The sequence below is a fragment of the Pezoporus flaviventris genome, unplaced genomic scaffold (assembly GCF_033815535.1).
Source record: "Pezoporus flaviventris isolate CSIRO_AGI_PZ_B2104156 unplaced genomic scaffold, CSIRO_AGI_Pfla_v1 ptg000016l, whole genome shotgun sequence".
NCBI classification, from domain to species: domain Eukaryota; kingdom Metazoa; phylum Chordata; class Aves; order Psittaciformes; family Psittacidae; genus Pezoporus; species Pezoporus flaviventris.
The window spans coordinates 6,993,617-7,010,708 of NW_026892564.1; the positions used below are offsets into that span (position 1 = coordinate 6,993,617).

The 17,092-nt window shown below is 34.7% G+C and overlaps 1 protein-coding gene across 5 annotated transcripts in view; it reads right to left on the reverse strand.

Annotated features, from left to right (window-relative positions):
* METTL25 (methyltransferase like 25) overlaps positions 1 to 17,092 on the reverse strand; it is a 61,127-nt gene that overhangs the window by 22,685 nt on the left and 21,350 nt on the right. For all 5 annotated transcript variants that reach the window (XR_009743626.1, XR_009743625.1, XM_061454692.1 and 2 more), the window contains exon 5: positions 16,617 to 16,761. Coding sequence is in view for 3 of the 5 variants with exons in the window: in XM_061454692.1 (XP_061310676.1) it covers positions 16,617 to 16,761 (145 nt within the window). In the remaining 2 variants the exon portion in view is untranslated. The remainder of the gene's footprint in view (positions 1 to 16,616; positions 16,762 to 17,092) is intronic.

Genomic DNA, 17,092 nt, shown 5'->3' on the forward strand with positions numbered 1-17,092 from the left:
AACTTTAAAAAAACCCCAACAAACCAACTAAAAAACCCAAATCGTCTGGGATCCTGGCTTTTTAGCATAGAAAGATGACCAGCGCATATTAGAAGATAAATCATGTAACAGGGTTAAAAAGAGGACAGCAGAAATACGGCTCTTCAAATTTACTACCAGTCTGAGAAACATATGTGTAAGTAGAATTCATTTCATGAAAGTTAAGCAAACAAAAAGGGAAATAGGAAGCTATAAAGGATACGACCCTCCTCCCCACAGCGAAATCCTTTTGTTTTCTAGTGGTAGTTCCCAGTCTTTCCTGATGTCTAGAGTGACAAGGCAATCTTCTGCAGGCAACCTCACACTGAGAAATACCAAAGGCTCTTAGCAGATGAATACTGGTTTGAGAACCATGATTTAAAAATAGGATTTTAATTCTACTTCATAAGTGCCTAATGACAAGCTATAAAGCTATAGAATATTCATTAACTTCAAGTCTCATTACTGAGTACCTGGAATAAAACTGAGTATTTCTACTGCAGGGACTGTAAGAAGCACTTATCAAATATATATATATATATATATATATATATATATATATATATATATATATATTTGTTGTTGTTGCAAAGACAACAATTACTGCCATGGCTCCTACTGTGTGAGTCACACTAGTAAGTCTTTCTAATACATTTATTAAAATATTTAACAAAAAATTTGCAAACTGAGTTAGAAAGATGAAATCATTATCTTTTCAAGTAAACCCTTTTAATTTACACCCTAATCCTCAAGGCAAACTAATCATTCATGAAAGTTAAAGTTGCTACCCACTGAGCTACAGTCTCAGTATTAGTGCACTGTACTCATGCATGATTCTGAAGATTTTATGATACCTTTGAAAAAGATAATCAGGCAAAGCACCATCTTCATTTAATTTACTGAAGCTGTAAAACAGGAGAAAAAGAGAAGGAAACTAATGCTCTAACACAAAAATTTTTGTGTATATCTAAAATTGACCACATATACACAGTACTGCCTTGAGTTCCATTTAGTTTTCCACATCCAGGCCACTCTTAAGCACACTGCTGATTAAAAAAAAAAAATAAAAAAATGTAGGGTGAATATATTGCTATAAAATTATAAAGTTTATCAGCTACATTTTAAACTGCAGGAAATTCTTTTAATGCCTGCAACTATTTTCAGATATAATTAATATTATATAGCTAGCTAATTACCATATTGTGCATCTATCTGAATAGACAGCAGCTGTTCCAATCTGTATAGATCTCCCAAAACATTCAAGCAACATTTTAAATATGGGTATTCTATGGAAGATTTCACAGCAAACAGCTCAAGCTCAGCTTGAGCTCAAACATTCAACAATGCATGAAGCAACCACATTATAATTCAATATAGAGCAACCAATCAAGACAGAATTCATTCAATTAAAAGTTAAGAAACTGAGGAATCTTGGTAATCATTTGAAGAACTGAGCTGAAGCTATGCTGGGTTATAATCCTAGAATCTATTAGTTAAATAGCTATAACTTCCCTCTAAACTAACCTCTTAAAAAAGACTAAATCTCACATTTAGTAAAACGAATTGTTGCAAGTATTACAGAATCACAGAATGGCTGAGATTGGAAGGGACCACCAGAGGTCATGTACTCCAACCTCCCTGGTCAAGCAGGGTCACGTACAGCACATTACTCAGGATAGTGTCCAGACGATTCTTGAATATCTCCAGGGGAGGAAACTAACTTCAAAATCTCTCTAGGCAACCTATTCCAATGCTTGGTCAAGACCAATGTGCTTGGGTCAGGGTAGGTCACCTTCACAGACACCACTGAATCTCTGCACCCCTTTCTTCAGAAATCTATCTCAGTGGCACAAGTAAAATTTTCAACTCTACAGACTCAGGCAGATTATATGATACAGAATTGCCACCAGAGCTAAGAAAAACATTTTTATCTTCAAAAAAAAGGAAAAAAAAATCCTTTCTTTGAGCAAATGTTTTCATTAAAAAACATCATCAGGTTTCAGTTTAACAAAACAGTGTATTTTCCATTTTTTATATTACAACAAAATAAACAATTGCAAAAAAAAAAAGTTATGTTCTAGAACAAAATCTATAAATCAAACTATAATTTCACAGTAAATCACTTACAGAGGAAGAGAACATAGAAAACATGTTAGAGTTAAAGCAGCATCATGAACAACTACAAACTTGTATTCTAGTTCAGCTTTGTCAAGAGTGTGGTTCTTTGGAAACCTACACAGATAAAACACTGATTAAGGTAGCTTGAAGATACTTTGATGTTATTGCTCACTGTCCCCATAAATTGGAGACATCTGGCAGAAGTCAGAAAACATTCTCATCAAAATCACCCAGTTACACACAGCAGGATAAACAAAGTGTAGATAACACCAAAATGTATAATGCTACAGAAAAGAACAATTCCAGTCATTAACCAAGGAAAAAAAACCCTATTATTGCCCTCTGACTGAGCTTACTAACATTCACAGTTTCATGGAAGAGTTGTTTAAATATATATATATAAAATATATTTAAACAAACTAATGCTGTTCTTACCATTCTTTTTTTAATAGTAAAGAACATTTTTCTGGTAGGCATAACATCTCTCCCAGAAAGGGATTTTAACAGAATTTTTTCAAAATTTTCACCAACTTTTTTTCCATTACCATTTTTTTAATCTCTTTTGAAAAACAAAGGAACTTTATGAATCTTAAAACATAGGTGGGAAAATCCTTTAAATATTCACATTAAGCAATCCTTCAATGGATTTACTCACTCTTCCTGTGATCACACAGATGTCTCATGACTAACCCTTCAGCAGCTGACTTCTCACACTCTTTGTACCATATACTGTATGGAGAAGCTGTCTATGTTTTATTACATACTTGAAATGCTGTGGAGGAGATTAACACTTTGGGAAACAAGTGCAAATACATCCAGATGCCAGCCACAACAGAAAAATATTCATAGATTTTTTTTCCCCCAGCTCTGTCTAGCAAAGAGGAATACAAACCCTCAGGTATTATATTTGTAAAACATTTTAAATTTAAATAAAAGCAAAGTCTCATACTTCAACTGAACAAGACAAAATTTTCTATAAGGTATGTCAGATTACCTTCCCACTTCTGGGAACCCAATACTACTTCTGTATTTTAACATTTTGTCAGAAGGAAGTCTTATTTCTTAACTTGGTGCTGGAAGTCTTATGTTATTTCTTGTCCTCTAATTATTTGGAACTTTTTATAAGACTATTAGTAAATTTCTCTTAAGTTTTGTAGAGGAACTGAACTTCCATTTTGCGCAATATTTATAATATTGCAATACTAGTGGCATATGCTATCTGGAGCACCCGTACTATTTTGAACTTTGTAAAGGATATTTTTTCTTTCTATTCAACTTCAAAATGCAAGAAAAAAAAAAGGCAATACATATGGACATCTGATACACTGAAAAAATTATAATGAGCAGTAACAAAAGTATAAATCACAATAAGTATCTATTTATAGTGAGTTCAACTACAACTTCAATTATTTAATTCTGTCTAGATGCAGAGAAAAGCTTTAGGTGAGCCTTATAGTTGTTACCATCCTATTCATCGATCCAGTAAGACTCTTACTGGCTCAGCATTACGTCAAACACATTTTTTTAAAGAGTTGTTTAACTAACGAAACCATTTGTGTACCTAGGACACTGGTTTTCCAAACTACACAACAGTGAATGTTTTCTATTTGTTTCATTTTTTAGTAGTTACAGGAAAAATATCTGGCAGTAGAAGTCAGATGATTTTACTAGCTAATCCTTCTGTATATACACAGAGATTTCCAAGGAATTTCAAGAGAACAGGACAAGCGACTCCACTATCTTTAATATTTGGCCTCCCATAGTTCATCTCTAAGCAAAAAACTACAACTTCTAGTGTGTTAATATTTAAAATTTACTTTGCACAGCTTTATGGCACTATATAGTTTCTATGAAATATCAGGACCAAAACTCTTCATTGTTACAAGAGAAATAAGCTTAACTAGGATATCATGTCGTCTTTCAGTTTCTTTTTTACCTTTCTTTGGTAACATTTCATAAAAATGTATGTGCATTTACACTTCTCATCTTTTTAATTTCTTGCAATTCCCAACTATTCTGAACTGCAGTTACTAATACAACAACTAAATTACTGTGTTTTCTGCTTCATCTTCTAGAAGAGATATTTTTATTAAGATAATGCACTGAACACTATTTTTTAAACAGAAACAATCCCAATTCACTCACAAAACACTGCCTATCCCAATGGTTAATGTACAATTTATTAAAAAAAAAAAACAAACAACAAAACCACCATAAAATCACTCTTTGTGGTATGGATTATAATGTCTGTTTGGAAACTTTTTATCTTTTTAAAAGCACAGTAGTACAAATAAGTTATGAAAATGGCAAAGTACTATAAAGCAGAGGATTCTGATTTTCTTGAAATGCACTTTATCTTTCTATTTTAAGATTTTTAAGATTTTTCTAGAATATTCATAATGAGAACAGAAGATATTTATTTTCTAGTAATGAAGTTCATTAGATTGTAAACAGCATGTGGCAAAGAGAAGGCAGAAATATCCTTTCAGTGCACAGGCTGAAGTTCCCACTCACTGTATTTTATTTAAGAAATCATATTCTCCTTAGAAAAAAAAGATTGCTCACTTCAGTCCTAAATTTTATCTTTACTTGTGCAATTATTATTGAAATGTTGTGAAACACCAGTCTCTTGATTTTTTATCAGCATGAGAACATAACTTCAACAGAAAGAGAGTTTATTCTAATTTAATACAGTTATGCTGACAGTACACCCACAGCTAGTGCTGTATGAAACCACTATAATGGTAGTTTTTAGTGACAGAATCTTAAATTTCCTTTAAAAATTACCATGAAGACTGAAATCAGTTTCTGTATTGAAATTTATCTATCAGTTTCTGACATTTTAATACAGAAATGTATTAATGATTTGAAATGATATTATTAAAATGTTAATATTAAGAATTTGAAAGATATTTCAAAATGGTGTATTATGAGTAGTTCTTAATAATACCATTCACTGAGTTACTACAGTATAATCTTGTCAGTTCTAAATACTTAAATACGTCTTTGTCTTTTACCACTTAAAAGCTGCATTGGATAAAAACACCCTACATCTACATCTATTTATGAACTGTGATCAGTATCAGCCAATGTAAAATATTGCATGTAGCAATCTAATCAGTTAATGTAGAAGTACACGTCACATCTTCTATCCATTTGCTATTAATTCAATATTGCCATCTATTTCAGCTGATTCATTCTGTACCTCCAGTTTCCAAATTCCACTACAGTTATGAATTATAATTCCCCAACTTGCCTTTCTACGTCAATGTATTATTTAGGTGTTTATGATGGCAATTCCCATTAATTTATGGAGCTGCTTTTCAAAGGTTTTATTGGCTTTTTTTTTTTTCTTTTTCATTTTCTCAGTATCAAACCATGAGAAACCTGGGCTTCAGACACTTATTAGTTAAATTCAGTCGCATATTTGTACTTCACATCTAGCGTACCTGAGTATCTATGACTTCTTTCTGTGATCATGAATGAAAATTCAAAAACAAAGATGAAAATAAATGTAGAATGCGAAGGCTCCATTTTGAACTACTCCTGGGAAGCTAGAGAATACTCAAGCCAAAAATAAAATGAGTGCCAATTGGACAGAAAAAGCACAACTGACTGGAGATCAGACACAGCTGTCACTGTGAGGCAATTGTGCAAAGACTGCCAAGCACATTGCAAAATCTCTGTATTAATCACACATTTCTTGGCCAACAATGCTTTGGGATTCTTATCAAAGACAAGCAGATAAAGGTAACATGACATGGCACCTAAAACATGTATGGCTGAATCCTCAAGGCTGGCACTAAGATCTTCTCTTCAGCTATTTAATTCAAAGAGCAATATCTGAGAGATAACAGCGACAGGAAACATATCCTTGCTTGGGTAGATCCTGACATACTGATGGTCAGGTAAAAGGAAAAGCTGTAATAGTGTCCTGGGTTCAGTAGTAGCAGTCATGTTTCTCCTCCTTGGTAGGTGGTGCAGTGCAGTGTTTTGACTTTCGGCTCGGGAACAGAGCTGATAGAGATGTTTTGGTTTGGCCAAGGACTAAATTATTTCCTTTCCACTTGTTCCTTATTATTCTCTGTCCCAACATTCCTATTTCTGCATTTGAAGTTGTTAGACAGTGTATCTTAAAGAGTAAATGCCCAAACTGCATCTTAAAATCATATAAAAAGCTATGATCTAAATACTGTCTTCTTTCTTCCAAGGAAGACAGTAAACATTCCTAGAAGTGTAAAACTAATTTAAAAAAAAAAAAAAAAAGGGAGGGAAGCAGCAGGGCACATTTGAGAACTGTAACTGGCAATGTAAATTAATTTCCCTTCTTCTCTTCAATTTTTTGATCTCAGTTTCATTACAGAATCATAGAATCATTTATGTTGGAAAAGACCTTTACAATCAAGATGAGCCATTAGCAATGCCAAGTCTGCCATTAAACCATGACCCTAAGCACCACACCTACACATCTTTCAAATGCTTCCAGGGATGGTGATTCTACCACTTTTCCTGGGCAGCCTGTTCCAATGCCTGTCAACCCTTTTGGTGAAGATTTTTTTCCTAATATCCAATCTAAGTCTCCCTGGCGCAGACTGAGGCAATTTCCTCTTCTCCTATCATCTGTTACCTACGAGAAGAGACTGACCCCCAGAGTACTACATCCTCCTTTCAGGTAGTTGTAGAGAGTGATAAGGTCCTCGCTGAGCCTTCTCTTCTCCAGACTAAACAACTCCAGTTCCTTCAGCCGCTATTCGTAAGACTAAGGAAAAGGATTTTGTATCTGTTGCTTTGAGCACAATAACATATGATTAATACTAGAAAAATTACTGAAAGCTAAAAGAAAACTTTGACAGGACACAGCAAGTGAAAGATGAAGAAATGGTTTCTGACAGTTTTATGTCAATACTGGCATTTCAATAGGGTCACAGTAAGGAAGGCAGGGACCCCCATTCTTCTAGACTGATTACCACTTGGAAGGCCTAGAAGGACTTACAACAACCTAGACAAATCAGAGAAGCAGAGTGAAGAGAGAGACAAGAAGCTCAGGCTCAGAAGTAGCTCAGTGAAGAATAAGCCTGGTCTCCCAGAAGAAAACAGAGTTCATTCTAGTTCTACTGAAAAACCCAGCAACTGGCATAAAAGTTGAGGTAAGTAGCTGTGAAAGGAAATGAAAATAAATTCTTTGCTAAAATTGTATTAAAATATTGCTTTCCAGACCAGTTACTTAATTCTAGGAACTTAGCACTAGTCATATTAAAAATCAACAACAGAAACATGACACTCCAACACAAACACCCACTGAATAAGAAATAAACACGACCCTTGATTTGGAGACATACAGAATCATAGAATTGTTAGGGTTGGAAAGGATCTTAAGATCATCTAGTTCCAACCCCCCTGCCGTGGGCAGGGACACCTCACACTAAACCATATCACCCAAGGCCTTGTCCAACCTGGTCTTGAACACTGACAGGGATGGAGCATTCACAACCTCCCTGGGCAACCTATTCCAGTGCCTCACCACCCTAACAGGAATATATCTATATATATATCAAATGCTATGCCATTTCCACTTATATGATGATTCAAGAGACAGTAGTCATTTTCCATATGCACAAACCAAAATATTTACTAGTAAAAAGAATATTATATTCTGGTACTCAAAATTGTAACTATAATATTAAAAATGTTACCTTTTTTCTAATATAACTGTATTAATTGGAAAGGAAAATGACCCCTAATTATTAAGTTAAGTTATCTGGAAAAAAAATCTAATTTTTATCAGTAAACATGGCAAATGTATAAACTGTTTTTAGTGTAAAAATAAAATGGAATCATGGGATACAAATATCCATAAACTGCCCTATAAATGTGTAAGCTAAAGGAAAAGTATTTTTATATAAACTCCTTCTACTGTGTTCCAACAATTTTCTCAATTTTCTTGTGTATAAGAATTTATTTTCTTAGACTGGACAATGAAATTTTCTGCAGCTGCGTTTAATAAACTCCAAACAAAAAGAAGATGAATCTCAACACTAAGACTGGTTTATGCAGCAGACTTGTGTACCTCTTTCACTTGGAGGAAACTCCCACTGAAGCCAATTAACCACCTTCTCATACTACTGAACACCTCTCATAGCACTCCGTTAGCAAGGCGTGACACAAATTTAAAAAAGTGAAAGAATTTGTATGCTAAATCAGAAAAATCCCCTTTGCAAAGTAGGAGAAAGAAGTATAACATATGCACAGGCACAGTATGAAGTTATCCTTATATATCTTTTAATGTAACCAGTAACACTAACAGAACTGTATTTTATACCTCCTACTTCTAATTCTCCTCATCTCAGTTGTCATTAGTGGCAAATTTATGTATTATCTTAGTGGAAATAGGTCTTCCGTAACAAACATGAGACAGGCCGATGCAAGAACTGTAGGAGTGTTTGTACTACTGTTATTATAATACATCAGAAGTCTTCTGCATGACAAACCCTGTAACATCCACATTGTATTAACACTCAAAGGTCACATTGTACATTAGATTTTTCTCCCAAAGGCCTTGAGATTGCAATAGTCCGTGTGGAATATTTTGTTTAAAAGGAACCCAGCTGAAGTCATGCAAATACCACAAATTATGTAGCCTACTTATATGCTGTAGACTGAAGGATTAGAACATGTACATTTACATGTAGTATATTTACATTGACATTATGCTACAAAGATGTATAAAAAGGAAATACCCTGATACATCATTGTTACTAAAACTGTGGAAGATACCTTAAATGACTTCACAGAAACTACATTTCAAGATGGAAGAAAGTTTTCTGAAGTTCTGTATTTGAAAATGGCCCTTGCTTTTAAAAGAATTCTTTTCCTGTCTTATTTCAAAGATCTTTTCTGCTTCTCTCACTTCTCAAATAGACAATGCATTTATTTGCCAAGTTTGGTATAAAATGCAAAACATAAAAGATTTTTATGTTGAATTTTTTTTTCTTTTTGAAAAAAGGTAAATAGACAATTATTTGGTATGTTTTTATTCAGAAGAGTATTTTTACATTCCTGCAGATGTTACTGAAATAAATGGTATATTGAACATGTGTAGTTCATCACTTTCATATTATGTTCCCAGAGAATTCTTGTCAGAGTTTTTAATAAGTGCTGGACAAACAGGCATTAGTTAACATACCCTAAGCTCCTTGCTCTTGACATACAAAGGCTGTCACTATGCACAGATTATTCTTATAGAAGTTAGGAAAGGAATTACCCTATTTAGACCAGCAGAAAATATACAGCGACACCATGCCTCAACAGTTTTATAAATACTACCATCCCAACAGGAGATTAATCTTGCTTACCAAGGATTTATAGCTTTAGCAATTCTTATCTTCTCAGTAAAATTAGTCTTTTTGCACTTGATCTCAATAACAGTCATAATGAAAAATGTGAAGTTTTTTCCCTTCTCAGCTATGTAATTTTTATTATGTTGTAAATATTCTGACTCCATTTCAGAGAATGAAATTGTTAGAGTATTATTCTGGATCTCCTTGAGAGAGTACAAGCTATTTAACTGTATTCTGCACAGTGACAGAAGAAAAAAGGTTATTAACAAATAACTGTCTTATGTCAGTGGTGCAATTGGCACAAGGAAGCAAAAACATTTTTCTTTCAATGGTTATAAAAGTGAAACATAATTCTGTATGTTCTTTGATAATAATTTCTATGGACTTCAATATTACTTTAATTTTAATCTCAGAACTCTTCAACCTTTTGCAGATCTCTGCCTACAGAATTTCTTATAAATAGAAAATTATAGCAGTTATAGGACTACAATTTTGATAAAACTATAAAGAAGCCACAGTTCTGCTTCAGAGAAGGGACTCATCAGATGAAATATCTAAAAGGATAGTATCTAAAGAATGCCTAGAAGTTATAGAAAAACTTAAGTTGTAAACAGCAAAAAATTGCCAAGACCATAAAGCATTAATACAAAACCAAAAACCAAGTCGAAATTGTCAAATTGCAGTATGCAACTTCTTGATCAAAACTCTTTGAGTCTAAAGATCTGAAAACAGGTAATGTAATTTTAATTCTTATGAAGAGCTCAAAGGAAGGTCCAGGGAGTTTCCAAACAGGAAGCTTCACATTTTTATAGAGAGCAAGTATTTTAAAGAATAGAGTCATTGGGTAGTTGAGGAACTATAATATATTTGGAAAGAGCCAGTGTGATTTTCTTAAAAAGTCATCTCACAAACATACTGCAATTTTTTCTTTTAAGGCTTCAAGGAACACTTAGACAAGAAAGATAGAGTAGGTTTCCAAATGGTATTCAACAAGACCATTAGAGAATCTATCAAAACACATAACAAGATACAGTATTCCTATGGGTAAGTAATTGACAGAAACAATGGATGGGAATAAAGTATCATTTTTTCACAGAGGACAGAGATCACCAGAAGAGGCCTAAGGAGACTTCTGCTGGAACAAGTTTTTGATCAAATTCACAAATAGTCTGAGACAGTTAAGAAGAGTACGACAAAGTTTTATGATGATTCTAAGGGTAATAAAAAAAATAGAGCAATTTCCATTAAAAATTGGACGTAGCTGAAAGTTATTCGAATTGGGAAAAATATTAACTTTAAATACACAATGAACGGCTTTGAACTGAGACCTGACAGTTCAATAAAAAGATCAACCTGGTACTAAGAAAAGGAAAAAACCACAACCATTTAGAATTAAGTAAAAAAATACAAACAAACAAACAAAACACAGAAAACACCAGTACCTAAAGGGGGCCTACAGGAAAGCTGGAGAGTGACTTTTTTACAAAGGCATGTAGGTACAGGTCAAGGGAAAATGGCCTTAAACTGACAGAGTAGATTTAGATTAGATATTATGAAAAAATATCCTCACTATGAGGATGATGAGACACTAGCACAGGTTGCCCAGAGAAGTTTTGGCTGCCCCATCCCTGGAGTGTTCAAGACTATCAAGTTGGACAGGCCTTTGAGCAACCTGGTCTACTAGAAGGTGTCCCTGCCCACTGCAGGTGGGGGTTTGAACTAGATCTTTAAGGTTCCGTCTAATCCAAACCATTCTATGATTCTAGAAACCTTGGCTTTCTCAATTATAATGTCTTACTGTGTATACCCATGCAAAATTATAAATGGAAGATAGTTTCCAGTTTTGATATATTTGTTCTACATTTATTAATGAAAAATACTTTAATAACATAAATAGGTAGTGCTGTTATTTAACATCTGTAAAACTTACCTAGTTAATATTTTCATATTTTTTCAGGATAAATTTTGATAGAGACCATCTGGGTTTTAGTGACTTGTTAGCTCTGTCACAAATTCATTAAATGTGCCCTGTGCAGCAATATCTACAGATGCCTTGGAAAGGAAATCAAGCATTTTGATCTCTTGCTTCAAAGTGTTTTCCTGTGTTGCCATGGTATCAGTGATAGCTATTCTAGGACACTGGCTGTGGAATATCTTTGAAAACATACCTAGGCAACACATAAATCATCTGCCCTCTAATGCTTCTAAAACAGTGACAGATCTTTCCATATTTCAGTGGAATGGAGTGATATGCAGCCATTATGTTTGTGTAAGGAATCCTTTAGGAAATTTAGTTTTGAAGTTTTTGTCTGCCAAATGCACCTTATTCAAAGCCTTTTGAGTTTCCACAAATCTGCTAAAATTCTATATGTGAATTTTGACAATCCTGTGCATCCTTTCTAGTTCTCCTATTTATGTTCACTAGCTTTTAAAAGTTAGAGCTTAACAAATGTAGTAAAAGTTTATACTTATGTAACTTGAGAGACCAAGGCTCTTACTCTTCCGCGAAAGGCTTGCTGACTTGTTGCAGAGTGCCTTACTGAGAAGGTATTCTCCACAGCTTCCAGGAAGGCTCTAGACCTTTGTTGCCCAGCATGTATCTTCTTCTTCCTAGGACAGTGACCTGATCCTGGAAATCCTTACAAAAGCTGGAGTTTGTGATTTGCAGTACTCATGCTAACCTCAAAAAGGGTTTCTATCAGACAGCTATCATTGAAGCTACCTATACAACTACACTGATGTCTTATTTCAAATTATGAAATACTTATAAATAAGTAGCTCCTTAGCAATAGTAATGCTCATGTGTTTTTTCCTCAAAACAGAGGATACAATATTGAAAAATTTTATTGGTTTCTATACTGGCACTGATGTGTTTAGTGGTTTGGAGGACAGAAGAAAGAGAATTAGAATACTGAAACAAATCAATTCCTTTCTAAGGAAAGTCAAGTCTTTTTGAATACATCTTAAATCTGCAGTTACTGTCTGTTAAGGGATAATTATAGTCCAGGTGGTACACTGCCCCAGAAATGTACTACCTAACTGTAAGATAAAACAGCTCTCAGAAATCCTAACAATAGCTCCTGAACAGAGGCATGGAGTTTGTTTTAATTCACTAGCAAATGGACTGTTTCCAGAAAAATTGTCATAATGGTTCACTATGTAAATAGGTTTATGTAAAAAGTCTCAAATAGTAAAATCATTACTATGCTGATGTAACTGACTATCTGATGCAGTAACAGTGAAGAAAAACCCCAAAGGAATCAATTATATCAATGGCCAAATGCATTTTATCCATAGAAGAATCTGTGTATAAACAGCCAATTCTCCTTAGAGAAAGCCAAAGAAAAACTACTTAGAATTTTCCAACAGCTGTCATAATAGTCCTCATTAACTGAAATTTAGTATTTGATGCAGCTTATAACAGCAGTGAAATTTAAAGACAGGTGTTAAAAGTCACTGGCCTCAGCTTTTTAATACTGAATTGGAATTTGACATTACACAGCACCTCTTAGTTGTTGTAGTTACTAATAAATCAAAACAAAGGCTTTCATGATCTTAAGAGTTTAAAATTATTCCCAGCATAATTTGAAATGCAGTCTCATTACAAAAATTTCTTGATGAATTTAGCTCATTTAGAGACACATAGAAGGACACTGTATAATGACTGCAATATTCCAGACTTTGACTACCGGGAACCACTTTCATCAGAAATGCTCCCAGAGTATTCACAGTGGGTCCAATGGTAAACTGAATCAGGCAGTCTTGCAATATCCTTACTATTTTCAGAATATAAAAGAAATGTAAGGCATTATTCCCTGTAGTCAACTCCTCCGAAGCAAGAAACCCCAAATGTGATAACCAAGGTGATTGAATATCCTGCCAAAAATAGCATAATAAGATTTTGTTGATATTTTGTCAATTCACCACCTCAGACTTATAAAGATTAGGTTAGGCATCAAAACAGGTAACATTTCTTCTCATGAATACCAGTTAATTCCGGTTAATACGAAGTGAAAAAGCAATTTTTCACTGGCCTCAAACAAGACTGACCTTAGTACTGTATAAAACTTAACTGCCAAACAACATACAGCCCAGCCATCTCAAGTTATGGCAACCATCAGTCCACAGCAGCTTGTGAGCTGGCACATCTGCTTCAACTAGACTTATGAGAACAACCAGCTACTTTTACATTAAAGAAGCAGCAAAGATGGAAAATGTGCTACTCGGGGGGAGTTTTGAGGTGGACTTGCTTCAACCTTGTCCTTATGGGAACAAACCTCAAGAAAATAAGAAAGCTTTTAAACAGGGCAAAAAAAAATAAAAAATAAAAAATAGAGCAATGGCATTTACAAAAAAAAAAAAAAATAAAAAAAACCTTCAAAGTCTCAAAGCTGCAAAGTCAAGATAAAATAAGTATAAAATGCTTTATAAGAGAACTTCCCACTGTGTCCTTGCAGGCAAGCCCTTGCTTGCCTTGCTTGGACTGATTTCAAACAAGTAAGTGATTTCCTGCGTTGCAGCAAATTCTCCCCAGTTCTCTCAGCTTCTTAGGAAGAACTTTTATCCATTACTGCAGAGATCTAGCTCTAAGGCTGCTTCCTAATACTGAAACTACTCTCTCCATCTGGGTCTTCTACATGTCTCTTCAATCTGTTTTTGGTCTAGATTAGCTTCCCTACACTGTCAGAGCCTGGACAAGTGAAGGACTACCTACAATAGAGATTATATTGTCTCAGGGACAACAAAAGGAAACTGGAAATACAACTGCATGTGACCATATGGGATGCATTTCAGGAAGCTGAGGCAACCGAATGGTGTCACACAAAGGCCACGCTCTACCATCTTTGAAAAGTCACATCCATCAGGGGCAGTTCCTGGTGACAGGAAGAAGGTAAACATCACACCCATCTTCAGTTTAACCTCAGTTCTCAATCAGCTTATGGAATAAATTTTCCTGGAAACCATGCCCAGGCCCATAATGAACAAGAAGGAGAATAACTGTCAGGAATCCACCAAGCACTGACAAACTTTATTGACTTCTGTGATGCAGTAACTGTCTCCATGAAGTAAGGGAAAGCCTTGATTTTAGTGAGACTTTCAGCAAGGTTACCTTACGATCTTTATAGACAGATTGGAAAGATATGACTCTGGTAGACTCTAAGATGAGGAGAAAATTGACAGGACTCTGAAGCTTAACAGTAAAGCCTGCAGGTTAAGGGATGTGATTATTTCCCCTTTTTAGCACTTGTGAGCATATCTAGAGTGCTTCTTTGGGCTCTCCAACACACCATACTGATTTACTGGGTTACAGTGGTGGCAAGAGGACTACAAGCTTGCAGAGACTGTCAAGGAGATATCTAACTGCTGTCTTCAACTACCTAAAGGGAAGCGAACAGAAAAGATTAAGGCTGACTATTCTTGAAGGTGCACAATGAAAATACAATAGATAATGCATGAGAGCTGAAAATTGTGAATAGATATGAGAAAAAAAACTTAATGGTGATGGCAAACATTGTAAAGGGCTGCTGAACCACTGTCCTTGGAGGCATTCAAAACATGACTAGACAAGGCTCTGAACAACCTGATTTGACACTGTCTTGCACTGTGATCTGGGCCAGCTGACCTCCAGAAGCCACTTCCAAGTTAAATTATTCAATCCTGATTCTATCATTTAGTCTATTTCAGAAGCAGTACCAAAATCCACTTGTCTCAGACAGCTACAAGATGAATGAGTTTACTTCTTTTACAAGTGAGTTGTTGGATCTATACCATCTGGTTAGTTACAGAGTCCTCTAGCATCCTCTACAATGCTTTGTCAATTTGAAATCCATGCATAGTAAGTGTAGATACAAGCTTTAGTCTGAATTCGTTCCCATTTTCTCTTTCAAGAAGTATTAGCTTTTAAGATACTGTCAGTCCTTGTGCTTTTACCCCTCCACCATACATTTATGAAAAAAAAAAACATTTTCAGGAGAATACAACAGCATTATAGATTTTAGGATATGTACCTTCATAGTAATAGTAAAAAAAAAAAAATCAACCAATTTTTTTAGTATTACTGGAACTATTTATGTGTTCTCCCCTTAAAAAAAAAAGAATACTACATTTTTGTCTGTCTAAAGGTTCTTCATAGAGAGTGATTTTATCATTCAAGCTGAGAAAAATCAAACAGCTAGAAATTCCAACATGCAATTTGTCTTCATTTACATGCTGCTATGAAACTGCAGTATCTCTTACCACCATGCATGTACATCTGTTTGTTTGAACTTAGAAACAGGTTATCACACCTGATCTTTTGGTAGTGCCTGAGTAACAATAGTTTAGTAAAGCCTTATGCACTGGTCTAGAAAAAAATAATCCTACCACTACAAACAGAAAGTTGTGTTCTCTTTGCAATAATAAGAAACAGCCAAATGTTTCATACACACATACTTAATGACAAATACCTGAAAAAGTAACAATTTTTAAAAACTCTTATCTAAAAGGAATTGTAAATTTTTTAGTAATTGCATTTCTGTAACTGAGAAATGTCAATTGTATTTTATTTTTCTTTGTTTTTGGGATGAGAAGTGCTGTGAAGTAACTGAAGCTAATACACTGCAAAAACTCTTAAAATTGTTGCAAAGCCAGATAAAAACAACATGAAAAGATCACTGAAGCAAGCAAGATCTACCATGTGTCGTGGTCAGACTGGAGCTGCACCTTAGCTGCCTGAACAGCTAACTGTTAAACAGCAGCATTAATCCTGCTCATAGTTGTGTATGTACAACTCAACATAAATGGATGTTGCATGCAGACAGCCAAGGGCAAAATCTGGTACGAAATATTTCAAACGAATGAAAACATACTGGACTAAAAAAAGCCTCCACATTTTACAAGTTAAGTAATACACTAAAACCAGCTGTATTCATAACCACATAAAAAACATTCTACATTAATGTCCCTAATTTCAGTAAGACTATTAGGAATATTGGCATAACAGAAAAGCTACAGAGCATCCGGGAGTGAATGACCCACATAATTTAATTAAAACCAGTACTAAATAAGCCACTGGAAAGGAACAAACACAAGGAGGTTATTAATTAGAAGTTATAATACTCTCAACATACAAACTGGCAGCCACAAGTTAAGCTGAAGAATTACCTTCTTGGTTTTCAAACTGTTCTGACAACAGATGGTAGCAGCAACCTACACTGCAAACTGCTTTGATTTCAGGCTTGGCAGTGAAAATTCGTAGTGTATTTGCAGCAAGATCACCACATGTATGTAGACCCACCATCATACAGTCCTAAGGAAAAAAACAAAAGAAAACAAAGCAACAATAAAGCATCTCCTTCTTCAACTGAAAGAGCACGAATAACAACAACAAATTTCAAAACCCAGTTATATTGCAAATGGTTATTGAGCTGTAAGGTTTAAATACGCAACTCCATGGGGACTCCTGCTGTTCTCTTCTAGAATTTTTCAATGCATAATAAAAGCTCTTCAGTGCTAAGAAAACATGGTGCATTGCCTCTGTGGATAGAAAGACTGCTCATTGCTTTGGTCAGGTAAGGAACTACCCATCTACGCACTCTACCTTCACCAGTCATGAGGAAGCAGAAGTTCAAGATGGTAAA